This window comes from Bidens hawaiensis, unplaced genomic scaffold (assembly GCF_021521415.1).
Source record: "Bidens hawaiensis isolate Kalapana, Puna unplaced genomic scaffold, B.hawaiensis_p1.1 tig00023430_1, whole genome shotgun sequence".
Classification (NCBI taxonomy): domain Eukaryota; kingdom Viridiplantae; phylum Streptophyta; class Magnoliopsida; order Asterales; family Asteraceae; genus Bidens; species Bidens hawaiensis.
This window is the reverse complement of record NW_027493683.1, coordinates 87,833-105,235: the sequence shown is the minus strand read 5'-3', so window position 1 is coordinate 105,235 and position 17,403 is coordinate 87,833. Positions and strand designations below refer to the sequence as shown.

General features: G+C 33.2%; 2 protein-coding genes across 2 annotated transcripts; both read left to right on the top strand.

Moving 5' to 3' along the window:
• The first annotated feature begins 3,360 nt into the window (after positions 1-3,360).
• On the top strand, positions 3,361-4,054 carry LOC143567576 (pathogenesis-related genes transcriptional activator PTI6-like). Its single transcript, XM_077053967.1, has one exon. It carries the CDS (start codon positions 3,361-3,363, stop codon positions 4,033-4,035), a length of 675 nt encoding a protein of 224 aa, XP_076910082.1. The 3' UTR covers positions 4,036-4,054.
• Positions 4,055-14,113: 10,059 nt separating this feature from the next.
• On the top strand, positions 14,114-17,403 carry LOC143567573 (eukaryotic translation initiation factor 2 subunit beta-like). The gene is made up of 9 exons (XM_077053963.1): positions 14,114-14,242; positions 14,420-14,528; positions 14,643-14,698; positions 14,798-14,852; positions 14,943-15,037; positions 15,122-15,267; positions 15,406-15,548; positions 15,687-15,772; positions 17,224-17,403. The coding sequence occupies exons 1-9, from the start codon at positions 14,147-14,149 to the stop codon at positions 17,299-17,301; spliced, it is 864 nt and encodes a 287-aa protein (XP_076910078.1). The 5' UTR covers positions 14,114-14,146; the 3' UTR covers positions 17,302-17,403.

Below are 17,403 nucleotides of genomic sequence, written 5' to 3'. Positions count from 1 at the left end.
TTACAAGCTTGTTGTTGTGCGAGAGTAATTAAGATGAGTGAGGCTCATGATCAATCTTCATTGTTTCATTCTGCAACTCAAAAAACAATTTTTAAACACTTACGATGCAATATTGATTGATGTAAAGGATTGGATCTTATGTAACATTTTTTTTTTTAATTTATTTTAGACGGCTAACTTTCACATTTTAAACCTACTTCTAAATCTATACTGACGTTCATAATGGATTAGAACCCTCAACCACTTAAAGATATCGCGATCCTTTTGTCTTTCTTAATTTACAAAATGGAAACTCTCTCTTCTGATACTTGCACCACTTGCCAATTTATTAGGTGGTTATATTAGCTTAAAATTACTATTTTTTAATTCAACAAACCCTTTTAGAACTTTCTCCCCCTACTTTTTTGGACTTATACTATATGTCTTCCCCGCAATTTCATTGGAATTGTACAACTTTTTGCAAAAATGGTTAATAAGAACAAAATTCTACACATCAACATGATAGTGCCATGTATGTGTTTCCCTTGAAGTTTCCCAAAAGGTCCACTTTCCACAACACTAAGTACCACAAGGTGTTTGTCATTTGCTTAATGTGACTTATCTTCCACGTCTCGTGACAACTCAACTTTACAAACTCTTGTTTCACACATTTATGTGTTATTTTAAACACTTTATGGTGATTTCGATTTACGTTGTACTTGTATAACAAAAGGTAATTATTCTTTGAACGGCCCACAAATATAGAATTCCTAGATTCCAGATACTCAATTGAAAAACTCAAGCTCCCTACCCCACTACTTCACATTGGAAAGGACGCATAACAAAAGGTAATAACATGTGGTACGACATTGACAAAAATAATAAAATATATATTTGAATTGACAAAAAAATACGTGGAATTTGAACGTTATAAATGACCTAAATCAAATATAATATAAAAAACTTTCCGGTCAAATTAAGTGTATTCCTGACAAGGTAATCAAACAACTCTAGTCTTCTTTCCATCATGATCAAATGAGTGTGTAATGTAGTGACACTTCTTGGTCTTCATGAGTCATTTATAGTCTCCGGTGGCGCAGGAAACATGAAGTCTTGTATGGTCAAATCGACTTTAACCCAATCAAATTTGTATCTATTTTGAAGTATAACATCTTGTATATTGCTAAAACCTTTGCCCGGTATGTGTGGATAAAATCCAAACACAAAATAAGACACCCAAATCAATTAAAAAAACAAAAAGAAATTGAAAGTAGCTACTATTGCATTTTAACATTACCAAAAGGAGTCCTAAGTCGTATTGAAAAAAAGATATCAAGCACATAGCTCTTAACTATGCGATTCAACCATCATAAGTATATTCTAGGTCGAACCGCTAACTACAAATCAAATCAATCGAGTTGGGGGAGTCATTAAAACCAGTGAGTTTGGTGATTATAATCATCTCTTCTCCCCCCCTCAAAAGCGTAAGTTAGTAAATTATATAGATGGCTTAGATTATAATCCATACATAAATAATATAACTTAAACAACCAGATAGATTAGTTAACACAGTTAGTTTCAAGTTTCAAATCAAACCGAACCGTTAAACTATCAAACCTTGAAAAGAAATATTTAGATCTTTAACCAGCTAAATCGACCAACTTGTTTTAGTTTCAATGTTTCAAATAGTTTTAACCATCTATAAGAGCATTCTCATTCTATCCTCCAAATTTTTTTAGAGGAGTTTATAAATTATAGTGTGGGGCAATGTTTTAAAAACCGGTATTTTACTCGTACCGGATTTGGTTCAAAAATGGTACAACCGGTTGAACCGCAATTTATCGGGAGGTTCAAACGGGTTAAATAATTTACCTTGTAATTCCATATAAATACACTTTCAATTCAAAAAATAACTCAAAAGTACATTAATAAGCATCACACTCACACATGAACAATGGTCGAGTCAGATAGAAAGTTTATATACTTTGTATACGAAGTTAGTCGATTACAAAAGATATAAATAAAGCAACATGGGTTTGCATTATACAAAATTGGTTGATTAACTAATCGTCGTTTATCGTGGATACTCGTTTCAACTTTATCCGCTATGTTAAAAGTCATTTTAAAAAATATGGGCCCCAAACAATGTCAAAAATATTTTGGATTTAAACCGGTTTGCCGGTTTAAACCGGCATTTTAAAAAAAACTGGCGGTACGATGTTCTAGTAAACCGTCCAAAAATACCGGACTCTAAATACCGGTGACCTCATGAAAATCCGGTTTAACCAGTTCAACCGGCCGGTACGTACCAGTTTTTAAAACACTGGTGTGGGGTTTTGAGTGGTTGTGAGTGTAAATTATAGGGTGGAGAGAGAAAATGTAGTGATTTTTTTTATAAATTTAGGAAAATGATAGTGATTTTTTTGTAAATTGTAGGGTGGAGAGAGAAAAATTGTAATGATAAAAGTATAACAAAAATATTTAATTAAATAGAAGAGAGAAATCTAATGTTTTTTTTAGTGTAATTATAAACATGAGAATGAGGAATATGCTGAGAATGCTCTGAACATATCTATTATAACAAGAATCAACTTAAACCTTGCATGAAGTTTGTAATTTTGTACCTCTCCATTACTAAAGACAACCAAATAGAGATGAGTAAATAGGCACTGATATTGACATCAACACCGACATTAGTATCAGTATCAAATTTTAAGTTTTTGGTTCTAATATTTCCTAAACTTTTACTTCAATGCTGAAATTGTACCGAAGTATACTCGCATCAAACATTTCAATACCAATACAGATACCATAAATTTAAAGAAATTGATACCGGCACCTGCTCACCCCGAACCAAACCAAATGCAAAGAAAACCACAATTCCCGATATTTCATAAAGTAAACCTACATTATTATTATCATTATCATTATTTTAAAGATAAGCAACCAAAGTGCAAAGAAAGCCAATACCACCGCCGATATTTGTATAAAGTAACCAACCACTAGCCAATACATCAAGGACCAAAATATAAATACACCATTATATCTTCTTTAATACATACATACATACATACATACATACATACATGGATCCCACTGTGTTTCTACTCTCTGCCTCCTGTATATTCCCACATATACACACCCACACACTACTTCCTTTCAACCACCTCCTCTGGTTACTTCACACCAGATCAGAAGAGAAGAAATAGGACGAGAAAAAAGCGCGGGAAACCTTCACACCTTCCCGCCAAAAAACACACACACCTCCGTAACATTTTATTTCATTTTCACCTACTTCTTTCTTCTGTTTTCAATCTATTTATGCGAATCATTCCGTTTAATTGAGGCCTAATTTAGATTAGCTACGGATTTATTTATGTTATGGCGGTGAAGTTTACAGAGCATGTGGTCACGACGAACAAGTTCGTTACACACGACCTTCCAACAACAACAACGACGACGTCGTTTCACCGGAAGGTTGTACGGATCACGATGACCGATCCATACGCTACTGATTCATCTTCCGATGATGACGATGATGAACGAGTAACGAGCAAGAGGATTAAGAAGCACGTGTTCCAAATCAACGTCGATTCACCGCCTAAACCGAACCAAAAGCGTCGGCACTTGACGCGCACGGGACCGTCCGTGAAGAAGTACAGAGGCGTCCGCCGGCGTCCGTGGGGCCGGTACGCGGCGGAGATCCGTGATCCGACTAAACGGAAGCGCTTGTGGCTAGGGACGTTTGATACGCCGGAGGAAGCGGCCACGGTGTACGATAACGCTGCCGTTTTGTTGAAAGGAACTAACGCCGTTACGAATTTTCCGGTAGCTTCGGTAACGGAAGCCGGTAACGTTGACGATGACGTGGTTTTGTCGCCGACGTCTGTGCTTCCGTTTGACGATGAGTTTCCGCAGTTTAATATTGACGATTGTGGATTTGAATTTAATATTGATGTGCCGATGGATAATCCGGATTTTGCAGCTCCGGCGAGTTACTACGGCGAGGGGTTTTGTGATTTTGACTTTGATGATTTCCTCGTTGACCTTCTTTGAAAATTTATATTATTATTATTATGATTATTATTATTTAATGTAATTGTAATGCATATTTAACGGTATATTGTATTATAGTGGGTGAGAGAGTAGCTGATTTTATATGATCAGCAAGTTTTGTGTGTGATAATATTGTGTAACGATATTTAGTTTAGAGCATTATTATTAGTAGTAGTAATTATAAGTTTTGTGTCGTATGAATTATAATGCAAGGCTTCATGTTTTGTTTTCTTTCCAATATATTTTTGAACTTGTTCAATAAAGTATTTAGGGATGTAACCGAAAAACAAAAAGTTTTAAGTTTCATGACGTGAGAATACATCTTAATATGAAGATGACTTGTTTAATCTAAAAAAGACTTGGAATGTCTTCATCTTACTTCTTGAAATGCTTATAAAGTGTATGTGTGTGTGTTAACGGGATGTTACTTTCTCTTTTAACTATTAGTTTCTAAATAAAGTATTTTAGAGGTTTAGGATTTTAAATTGAATTTAAACAATTGAAGTTTTGAAATAAATACTCAACCAATAAAAAATTTTGTTATTAAAGTTGTATAAAAAGCTTACAAAAGTAAGCATGTTAGGTCGAAGCAACAAATGTTTAACAAAACGTGCTCACTCATTTAGCTTAAATATGAAGTTGTAGTGATGAATGCCCTGCTTGGGTGCGCGCATATAATGTGTATATGTGTGAACCCTCAGGTGGGCTAAAGTGAAATTGCACTAATTTTGACGTTATTTTACTAATCTCGTGAAAATAACGTTAAAAGTGGCGGAAGGTTAATCAGGCATCATGTGGTAGCGTTGATAGCCGAAAGACAATGGTACATGCACCAATCGGCCGGTGTCCCAATGGTTGAGTGTTATGTGCCTTATGTCCAAGGCTTGATGCAAAACTACCATCGAGCTGGGGGTCTCACCGGAAGCAACCTCTCTATTCCTACGGGGTAGAGGTAAGGCTGTCTACATCTTACCCTCCTCAGACCCTACCATAGCTTTGCTATTGGTGGGATATACTGAGTACGATGATGATGATGATGAAGTTGTAGTGATGGGTTTATGTGGGATATTTGTACATATTTACACAAATACTATTGATTTTTTTAAGCAATGATATTATGTTCCTGAAAATCATCATTAATTTAGGGATGAAAATTGACTTTTCCTTGTCTTCTTATAAAATTTTTTTGAATAAACTCTTCCACAAGCCTTATTTAAGAACTCGTGATGAAGATCAATATTGTTATTTGTTAATATGATTAACAAGATAGTTACTCATATAAAACTACTCTTCTTCTTCTTCTTCTTCTTCTTCTTCTTCTTCTTCTTCTTCTTCTTCTTCTTCTTCTTCTTCTATATTAATGTGTTGACTTGTAAATAAATGGTTGACTAGTTGTAGTGTTGTGGAAGAATATGGGATGAAGTGGGGTCAAGTGAGATTGTATATGATATATGTAATGGTAATGTACCATGGATTTTCATTGCTTGGAAGTGAAGCCTAGAATCTTTGAAAAGGGAAAAGATATATTACTCCATTTAATTTGGTGGTTTTTGTAGGCCTTCTCTTGAATGGGTATCTTTGTGCCACCGATGTTAGGCGCATGGACCACCATGATTACCGATTTCGATTCATATACATTACTTTAGGGATGATAATATAGGTGATGTTTAAACTTTATAATGATATAATCCTAAAAGGTTAATATATATTTTCTATCTTTTATTTACTTTTCAAAACATTAATATTATCTATGTGTGAATACTCAAAATATATGAAGACATACATATAAATGTAATGTGATTTTATTGATTAAACTTTTATTTCATATGTAATTCTTGTATGTAAATCTATAAGGTATTCACATGTAAATGTGTAATTCATTTACTAACTTTATACACAAGTTCCTTATACTATTTGATTTCAAATGTTTTGATTTTACTCGCTAACCAAGTTACTGGATCAACCTTCCAATTGCCTGGCCTAAAGGAATATGATTTAACTGAATCAAAGCGGTTAATGATCGACTTCTGATCCAATCTAGTTTTCAAACATTATTACAAGTTATAAGATGACAGACCAATTTAATCACATAAAAAAAGATTGAGATGAAACAAAAAGATGAGCATTTCATATTTTCATGCAAACAAACCAAATGAATATATTATCAACTAAAACTATGCACTCAAATATAACAAAATAATTCAAAAATAGAAAAATAAAAGTCAGATAATGTTGACTACTTGAGGCGGCCAAGAGGCATTGGCAAACATGAAAAGCAAAAGGACTAACGGCGAATGATCACAAAAGTAAAAGGACTACAAAACAAACTAATATTTATTGTCTTTTTAACTTATTATTTTCGTTTTCTGCTTTGTACAAGTGTGGGTCCCACTGGTTGGTTGGTTACCTACCGGATATGAAAGTAACCGTTGCCTAATTGGCTAACTGTGGTTGTCAACACCATAGCCACCACTCACTATTCCACACTTGGTGGACTCAATCACAAATATAAGAAAAAAATGGCTTCTTATGAACAATCAAAGTTATCACGTGCACGGTCGTTTTGATCAAAACTAATAGCACTTTCAACGCACTTGTCCAGAGCTGTGGTGGAAAGAGACGGCAGAAGAAGGAATCGGATGAAGTGTTGTGGGGTGAAGTCCGGTGGCTAGGTCTATGACCACATACGAGATTTGAAAATGCTCTAAGTGTTAACTGTTAAGTCAATCATGAACAAGGGTTTTAAGTGATCTAAGGCTAACTGAGAGTGTGATTATAATATATGTTACAAAAGTCATTGGCACACCCCGACAAACCTTGTGGTCCAACCTAAGCAAGTCGTGACACGAATGTTGTGATATAATAGCCGTTTAGACACGAACCATAAAGGCATAAAGATACGGTTGGTAAAGAGGTTGTAAAGACATCCTATTCCTTAGCAACTCCCATGTGCCATAGATATGACATGTGTTCATGAACCCTTGGTGATGTGTTAATTGTTATATGCATGTTTTAGAACATTGTATAAGGTTGCTTTTTTAAGTTGGCTGTATTAATGTATTTAGGGTGTCGGATCACATACTTTAATGCTTGAGGTCCCAAGTATTTGATTAAGGGTTGGCTTAAAATAATCAAATTAATTTATGTCGATGTGTAAATGGTCACGATTAACCCTTTATAAGACTATATATGACGTTGTTTAACTAAAAAGTGAAAAATGCTTTGTCACATTATTACCATGTAGACATTGGGGCTGTTACTAACTTTTTCATAAATAAACCATGTAATGGTTTAACTAACAACACAACTATTATTTAAAATTATCTTCTTTAAACATTGTGAAAAAGTGACGTGATTGATAGAAATGAGTCTGGCCCGACATCCCTCGCCCTCACGCTTGCCAAGCCAATGGCACCCCTCACACACTACCTGTTTTGGTAGTAATTGACACCTTATGTTGATGACATGGATAAGGGTGTTAGCCCATAACACCTGATCTAAACAAATTTACATTAATATACAACTATAGACTCAACTAATATGGATGGATTCTCATAAACTCGTCCAATGAAAATGTGGTCACATGGGCCAATATCTTACCGAGATGGCTATAACCAACTAATTTCAGTGGCCTTATATCATAAATCAAATGTTATGTATTGAATCTCATCTTTGCATACCTAGTAAATTGTTACAAAAACATCATTACATAACTATTGTTTTATTAAGGCAGTGGATTGTTTTTGCGTAGGTGGTAACATGAACATAGACCGAAGGCATCACATGCAAGAGACATACAAGTACACATGCTCTATCAAACATAAGTTATCGGTGGTCCAATTTTATTGTTAAACTATCATTTCACACACAAACTTTGCCTATGTACATATGTGTGTAATCATAAAACCTAAAGTAATTTTTTTCAGAAAATATTGTATCCCTAAGATGTGGGGGTCAAGTTATTCTACAAAATAAGACAAAAATAGAAGGATGAGAAGGATTTATAACCACACAAAAAAACCCTTTAAAAAGAATTAAAAATAAATAAATAAATAATCATAACTCAAAATTTAATAGAAAAACAAAAAAAGTAAAAACACACAAATGTTTCCACCGTCTTCCTCGTTCTAAAAAAAAATCGAAAAAAACACAATGTTGAGTGAAAAAAACTATTGTGTCTTTTTATTTATCATTGTGTTTTGTGTTTATTTTCGTAATTGATTGTGTCTTTTTTCCTTGACATTGTGTCTTTTTTTCTTGATATTGTATTATATTAGTCAACATTGTGTTACATTTTGTTCGACATTGTGTTATATTTTGCGATTGATTGTGTTTTTTTGTAGTTATAATTGTGTCTTTTGTTCATTTTCGTCATTGTGCCTTTTCGGGAGTTTTTTTTTTGAAACGAGAATGATGAGGGAAACATTTTTGGTTTTTTTAATTTTTTATTTATATTTTGAGTTATGATTTTTTTTAATTAATTTTTTGGAACTTTTTTTAGGGGTTTTTTGTGTGGTCATAAATCTTTCTCACCCTTCTCATTTTTGTCTCCCTTTGTATTTTAACTTTTCCTTTCTGCGACTAACGGAATCCTAACACCGTTATTTGCAGGTCGCCGGAAAAAAGTTTTTGGCCAGAAAAGTCACATTTTTTTGTCGAAAAACTCAACCTGAATAGCACCTGAACACCGCCACCGCCTTCAACTGACTCACCACCAACCAACCACCACCACTTGAGCACCACATACCGATTTTGACGATGGTTCTAGGTTTATAATTGCGGCTTTTGCTAGAAATATGTTCCTAAAGGTCCGATCCAAAGTTACAAAGATGTTTAGGACGAAAATGTTGAGTTCCAGAAAAAACAATGTGGCTTTTTCGGCCAAAAACGTTTTCCCGGCGACCTGAGACTAACGGTATTAGGATTCTGTTAGTAACAAACCGTTGGGAACAAATACGCTAAAAGATGAAACCGTTAGTAGCCAATTTGTTAGTTGGAACCGACAACGACGAAAAGATGATAATTAAAATTAATAAAAACCAATACACCATATGTTATTTATAAGTTGCTTCACATTGCTTACAACTCATTCATAATTTTTCACCATGCTCGTAGTCCTCACTCTTGTGTTCTAAATCCACTTCTCATAGAACATACCCCATTCTCATCTTCTTTACAACACTAGTTCCGTTCCCCATTGACATTCACTATCAAGCTCTCCATACGACATTTGGTGCATGATGGCTGACGATAGGCCTGCTCTAAGGCCGGGCAATGTGGGCGCCCGGCTGGGGCACATTTTTTTCGGGGGCATAAATTATTTTTAAAATTCCCGGTGTTATATATATATAATACCCGAACACTTATAATCCCACTATTTTTAAAAAACTCATACGCTTTTTAAACCCAATTTTTTTAAAATTACATAAAGCACTATAGGTCATTAAAAATTGAAAGAGATCCGTTACTTTTTATTAATCAATAAAAGAGGCAAATAAATAGGAAAATGAGACGAATAGGCGGGATAACAACGTCGACTTCAAACACCAACAGTAGCAGTAGCATCTACAGAAAGGAGTTATTCAAAATTGTAGTTATTGAATTCTTATTTACCATTCACATGCTCCAAGAAAGACTTAGCGAGTTGGTGATCATAGCTATCGAGAACAAAATATTAGAGAGCATAAACTAGGATGAGTTGATTCACCAAGTTGCTATCAAGATATGTTATGTGAGCTTCACAAATCCTCGGTTAGCTATTAGCTTATTCAGTATGTCATAAACTCATTATAATACAATTATTTTGCTAATTGTTATGTTTATTGCCATAACTTTAATCGTCGTTTAGAAATTGTTTACATTATTTAGTACGCTAAGGCTCAAGGGGCATACTTTTTTCGGTTCGGACAGGGCACGCAAATTCTTAGGGCCGGCGCTGGATAGATCCTTTGGTTCCAGGTTGATGTTGTTTAAAACTAATTCATAATTAGTAAACATGTTAACTATGTCCTAAACAAATTATGCACGATTTAAGTACATCAATTACATGGTATATCTGTTAAAAAAATAAATGGTATAAATTACGAAGTTATGTTTTTTTTTTCCTTTTTACTTGTGGCGTTTACCGAAAGATGTCACAAATCCACGAATTTCCATACTTGAATCGAAAAAAGATCAAGTGAAAACAGTTAATACAAAATCGTATCAATTTTTTTTCCTAACAAACCGGTAATCGATCTGCACTAGTCTATCAATAATATAATATTCAAATAAATTGAATTTTCTCTCATTGCTTGGCCAAAGTTGAGTGTGAGGTTTCCAACAATCGACCACTTTCTACTTTGTTCGACATATTCAAACATGTAAAATTACGGAGGAAAACAAAGTCCAACTTTTGTTTGAGAATACTATTTGTCTAGATCTTGTGTTGAATTTTTGTCTTATGGTTTAAGAATATTCCACCATAATCAAATTGGTTTTCATGACAAGTCATTTAAAAAGAAAATTAACACAAAATAAATAAATAAATGTCACCAAATGAATTGCCTGCCACTCAGATAATTAGTTCGCTCATGTCTATTCATTTATGTCCGGCCGATACCTTTTTCTTCTTATTTCTTTATATATAGTAGACAAACATGTTATAATCTACCTTCATATGTTTTCCTTTCATGTCTCTATCAATATACGTATAAATGTTTGTCTAAATAGTGCAGAATTTTATTAATTAACTAGTTACAATTAGATCAAAACAAAACTCTTATCATTGTTAATAAGTCAATTTAAGAAAACCTGATATCACGATAACTAGTCTAGCAAACTAGTTTTCGTGTATCAAAAGAGTAAAGATTGCACGTATAATTAATAGACTACTTATTTGCTATTAGTGTTTTGTCATATATGGTTTATAAACTTAAGTTGTGTGTTATGAAAGAAATTTGTAATTTATATGAGTTGTTCTTGTGGTTTATATATAATCATGCTGATACGACCCAGTCAGGCGCCCAACCACGAGTACTATGAATGGCAGACCCAAAAGACAAACCCGGAAACCCATCAGATTTGAAGATTGAGTTGCAAGTTCCATGTTTACATGTTTTCCTATCATTGTTTACCAAGTCTTTAGGATTTACTTTCCTGCATTTTAGAAGTAGTTGTGCATGTTTCCCATTGAATAAGGGACATGGGTGATAAACCTAGTCTCCAACATGTTTAAATTCTGGTTTTTGCATTGAATGAAATATACAGAAAATTGCCTCAAATTCTTTGGTTTCCTTTCTCTAATTCTTGGAGTGTTTGCCTAATAAAAAAGGCTACATCACATGCAAACCTTTATAAGTTTTAAAAACTGCAACAAAAAAAAATCTTATTTTAAAACTCGATCACGTCTTTAATGTAGTAAATGGATGTTAGATCTTATAAGATGATATTGTATTTGTAGTAGCTATGTAAGAAATTAAATTAAACTTAAATTTGTGAAGAACTATTTACTGGTTGCACTTGTAAGGTTGACAAGACTAAAGTTATCAAATGGAGAGTCTTGGTTAAAAACCTGCACAAAATCAAATGGCTCCACCTCACTTTAACTTCAATAGAGAAGAAATTATGTGAAAACAGTTCCTCTCTAATAATAAAAATTACGGGGAGTTTTTGGATGACTCTTAGAAGCTTTTGAAGGTGGATTTGGAGGTCGGATACAAGATAAAATAAAAGATCCCAACTCTGGTGCTCTTCTTATGTGTGGACTGTGGAGGTTGGGTTTACCGCCAAATTGCGAATACTATTTTTTTAGGTAAAGAGTTAAATCTATCTAGTATAATAAAAAGAATATTATTTTTGTCACTTGTCAATCATATAGCCATACTCACCCAATTTTCAACCAATTTCATTATATGGTCCTTATCTTTTAACTCATTTCAATACATGAATTCAAGTTTATTTTTATTAAATATAAACTCTAACCAATTCATTCATTAACATTAATGGTGAAATAAGAAAATATCAAAATTAAAGTTACAGGCCAGCTAGAATAAAATTAATAAAGTCACGGGTAATTACAAGTTAAAGAAAATAAAGGTGCATTATTGTCGAAGAATTTAGATTTGTATGGTAAACTACAAATTGTTTTTAAACTTAGATTCAAACAGCAATGCATAACTTTTTATATAAGATTTATTTCAAATTTAGATTTAAAATTTTCTCATATGCATTTAAACTCGGGAAAATGTGTAATTTCTTAATTTTATCGAAACATTTTGTATAAATCTTAAAAACATGGATAATACATATTATATACATTTTGGTGTTTAGTATTAAATAATTGAAGTTGAATATTATAATTATAATCCATATGTATAATGATTTACTCTATGAACTATCTGTCATTTATTTATATGACTTTTTTGTGTAGCATACATGGTTTTAGCAATAAGAAGATTGCTATTTTGTTGACTGTATTTTACTTCATGGTTAAAGTTTAAAATTTTCATTTTCATTAATTACCCGTTTAATACATGGGCCTTAAACTAATATATCATATATGGATGTTAATAGGACCGGTCCTTCAACCGGTTGCCTTATTAGTTGGAATGATCCGATTTGGTTTTAAAAAACGAACAGTGTCATATTTATTGGTGTCAATCATGTCAGGATAGCGGGTATACATATATTTGCTCGTGTTCCATGTCAACCAGTTAGTGCTTATGTTAGTGGATATGAGTAGTATTTAGTGAATTGGTAATCAGTAATTACTTGTATTGACACTTTAAAAAGCAAAGAAAATGAAGTGTTAGTTTAGCTCCGATTGAAATTGTATTGGATTTCCAAGATGATAAATGCCTTGAAATTTCTCTATGATTGGCCCTCAATTTTTTACTAGGTTCATGTTTGCTTCCACAGGTAATCCCAAGTAATTGAACGGAAAGGATTCCGCTTTAAAAACGAAGAGTTTTTGCGACACCTTGAATCTTAATTGGATCAATTCCCACACTCAAAAACTTTAAAATGGATACTGCAAATTCAAATTCTTACAAAAGTAAACTAGGGATGAGCTCGGTACCATACCGGTACCGAAAATACATATCCCAAAAATCACAAAATCTTGGTACCGGTACTGGTACCGAAATATTCGGTTCGGTACCAAAATTCGAAGGTACCGTACCGATCTCAAAACTCAAAACTTGGTACTGATTTAGTAGTAACTGTATACTTACGTAAACTAGTCAAGTAAGGAATTGTGTTATTCCATTTTTTTTATAAGTTTTGTTACCAACAAAACAAATGAAAATAGAAATAAATAAATATAAAAAGGAAATAAAAAGGTTAGGGCGTTTCTGGAATCAACGACATATATTAATTATTGTTGAGAGGCAGCCGCAATCGACAACCCAAGTTTTGGATCGCCAAGGTAAGAATCAATTCATCTTTACTCTCCATTCCTTCTTTATTCATTCATTCAATTCGTCTTTCCCCAGTTTTCAATCTAGGGTTTAAGTATATTTTTAATCGATTTATTCTGTTGACTGTTTGCTTTCTTACAAATTAATTAGGGTCTATCGTATGCACTGGTTAACTTTTGAAATAGATCCGACTGTTTTTTTTTATTTTTTTGGATTTTCAGATTGAATTCTTTGTTAATTGTTAATATTATATTTGATGGTTCTAGGCCTGTAAACGAATATGTAATTGAATAAAAATGCCTTTTTTTATTAAAAAAACTTCTACATGTGTTTATATGCAAAATATGTAAAAGACAGTTATGCAAAAATGATTTCTTTTTTGAGTTTTGTTATTATTATCACATGGTTTCCCGGATATATAACTACTTATGTATTTAAACGAACAAGCATAAATGAACAAACGTAAACGGACGTTCACAAACACAAATGAATGAACAAAATGTGTGTTTATGTACGTTCTTTTAATTAAATAAACAAAAACTTTGTTTATGTACGTTTGTTTATTTAAATAAACAAACTTCCTGCCGAACAAATCATGGACGTTTGGTTTGTTTACTGGCCTTGATGGTTTTGTAACTTTAGGCTCGTGTATGAGTATATATATATATATAAGTGAGTAAAATTAATGCATTTGCAGTTAGGATATTGTGGTCATGTTATTGTATGTTGTTTTTGAGCAGAAGGATTCAGATTTGGTAATCATGGCAGAGGAAGACTATCAAATTGAGTTGAAGGAAGAAGCTGCAGATGTAAGTATAAAGGGTTTTTTTTTTTTTTTTTTTTTTTTAAGTTTGTATTTGATGGCATAATGTGTTTAATTGTTGCTTGGCAAAAAATTCAAGTATTTGAATTTCTTTTTTTTTTTAACAAAATATGTGTTCAGCTTGAATACGGTGTGTTCATAATGTTTTTTTACCATGATGCAGCTTGCACCTTTTGACCCAACGAAAAAGAAGAAGAAAAAGAAGGTGGTTATTCAAGATCCCGCTGAAGATCCTGTTGAACAGTTGGTTGAGAAAACCGACAGCTTATCTGGTAAACGAATCAACATTAAAGCCTTTTGATAATTCTTTTGAAGTTATGTTATATGTTTTACCTTTTGGATTTTGTCATTCTCAAGTTTTACTAAAATCCAAATTTGGTATGCAGTCTCTGAAACTATTGAACCTACATTTACTGGTTTGAAAAAGAAAAAGAAGAAACAGGTTAGTTACTTGGTTATAAACTTATACACACAGTTCTTGTTGTACTCTATACCACACTTCTACAAATACCTGAATATGAGTTCTTTGCGATCATTTTAGGTTCAGACAGATCTCTTGGATGATGAAAAAGAGAATGCTGATGAAGATTTAGATTGTAAGTGGTTTGTTGATTAACTTATTGTTCTCCATAAAGTTTTTCTTTTTAGTTTTCTTGGATTAACGGTTATGGTTTTTGGTTGCTTAGATCCCATTGGAGATGATGAGGATGGAGAAGGAATTGACTTGCAGCCACAAAAACTTCCATGGGAAGGAACCGACCGTGATTACAAGTACGAGGAGGTACACAACTTTTTGTTTCAAATATTTGATATGGCATTTTAGGATTCTATTGCGATGTTTTATCTGATCTATATGTTTGTTCAGCTTCTGGACCGAGTCTTTAATATTCTTCGTGAAAACAATCCGGAGCTTGCTGGAGACAGAAGGAGAACAGTCATGAGGCCACCACAAGTTCTTCGTGAAGGAACAAAGAAAACAGTCTTTGTGAACTTTATGGATCTTTGCAAATCGTAAGTGCTCAAGTTATTGACTTTTTTGTATGATCTATAGAATGAATTATGGTTATTTATTGTATTAAGAATTATCAAATGTTTTCTGTTTAAAATATTGTTGGTTATTGCTGACCTTTGTCTGTTTTTGTATATTAGGATGCATAGGCAGCCAGAGCATGTTATGACCTTCTTGCTTGCTGAGCTCGGTACAAGTGGATCACTTGATGGGCAGCAAAGATTGGTTGTAAAAGGTAGATTTGCACCTAAAAACTTTGAAGGGATTCTGCGTCGATACGTCAGTAAGTTACCTCTCTGAATCATGAACTTTTTTCTTTTTTTTTTTTACTTTCATTGATTGTGTCTTTATTTCCATCTTGTTATAATTCATGATTGAGTACTTTTCATTGCTGTTTTTGCTGATAAGTTTACTTTTACAGATGAGTATGTTATCTGTAATGGTTGCAAGAGCCCAGATACAATTCTTACAAAGGAGAACCGTCTGTTCTTCCTCAGATGCGAGAAGGTACATTTCACACCCAATTTCCCTCCCCCACTCACCACACACACACACACACATTTGTTGATGTACAAAAGGCGGGTGTATAATGTATGCATTAGATTACTGACCATTTGACACATAAATTGGTACTGGGTCACTGGTGTTCTAAAAGTCCTCATAAATCCACGGTCTCTCTTTTAATAAAAACAACTTGAAAACGTAAGCAAATTATTAACTCAGCACAAGGAGTTTGCGGTTTGTGTTAGATTTTAACGCTCACAGATTAAAAAAAAAGTTACGGTGAAATTAGAGTGATCGTGTAGGTCAAATGGGCTACAGTTATTTGGTTGTCTCATGTTCTGAATCCATTTAGTAAAGTTGTAGTAAGATATTATTTTCATAATATAGTCTTCATAATTGTATTTTAATTATTAACTAAATTCTAAAACATTTGTTCAAAATTTTTTGGCCTATTAATGAAAACTACTTGCTTCATCAAATTACTCACATAACCTGCCTATAGTGCCCCACTTCTTGCCTGTAGTACTAAACAAAACAGATAATTTTGTTAATGGCTGGGTTGACTTGTCAGTATATTTTTGGACAAAGTTTTTGGGTTTTGTTATTACCAAAATATGATTCCACATTTACAAAGTCGATTCAGGAGGCGAGAAACTGAGAACAATAAGCGCAACACTTTGAGCAAGTTTCCGCCTTTCAAAAATTTCATCTGATATGCTCGATCAATCTGAATTCTAGTTAATATGCTCGATCAATCTGAATTCTAGTTAACCTTTTTTTAGTTTTGATTTGTTGGGAGTTAACATTAACCCAAATTGCCGATTCCTTTTGCTGAGTTGATAATTGCCTAGCTCTTTTGAAAGTAAAACCATGGATTTATGAGGCATTCTAAATGTCAATTTATCAATAGTTTGATACATTGATTACATACTCTTATGACATGTTGATTTTAAGGTCGTGGTACTAATTTTATAGGGCTTTACTCTTTTCTTGATATATATTGTACCAAAAAATCTTTATGCAAATAGAAAGGTTTTTTGTATCCGACTTTTTGTGCTTTACTTATTTAGGAAGTTTTTCATGCCATAAGTTTTCCTTGTCTTTGCGACTTATTTCAATTTAGTCATTTGTAGCAATACATGGTAGGGCTAAAATAGACGGGTGAGGTGTCGGGTTGGAATGTTGGATTGACCTAAGCACACTTTTTGTTCTTTTTTATATCATTTTTATTACTACTTAATTTGTTAGATATGATTACGATAACTATATCATCACATTGATAAAATCTTGTTTTAGGAATAAAACCTGCTTGCAATCCTTTTGACACGGTTTGCTTTTAGCTATTTCGTTTTATTCAGTTCTATTAACTTGTTAAGAGAAAGAATGCAACCTAGTTGTAAATAAAATAGGTCAAAATATAGTACTTGACATTAGAATTTTTTTTGGTTTTGTAGTGTGGTTCTGGAAGATCAGTTGCTCAAATCAAGGCCGGGTTTGTTGCTCGTGTGGGCCGTAGAAAGGCTGGAACTTAATTTTGCTAAACCTTATCCGGAAGGCATGCAAGACGTGTTGAACGAATGGAGAAATCGAGTTAAACTTGTATGTTAAAATGTATTCTCCTCTTATGGCATATT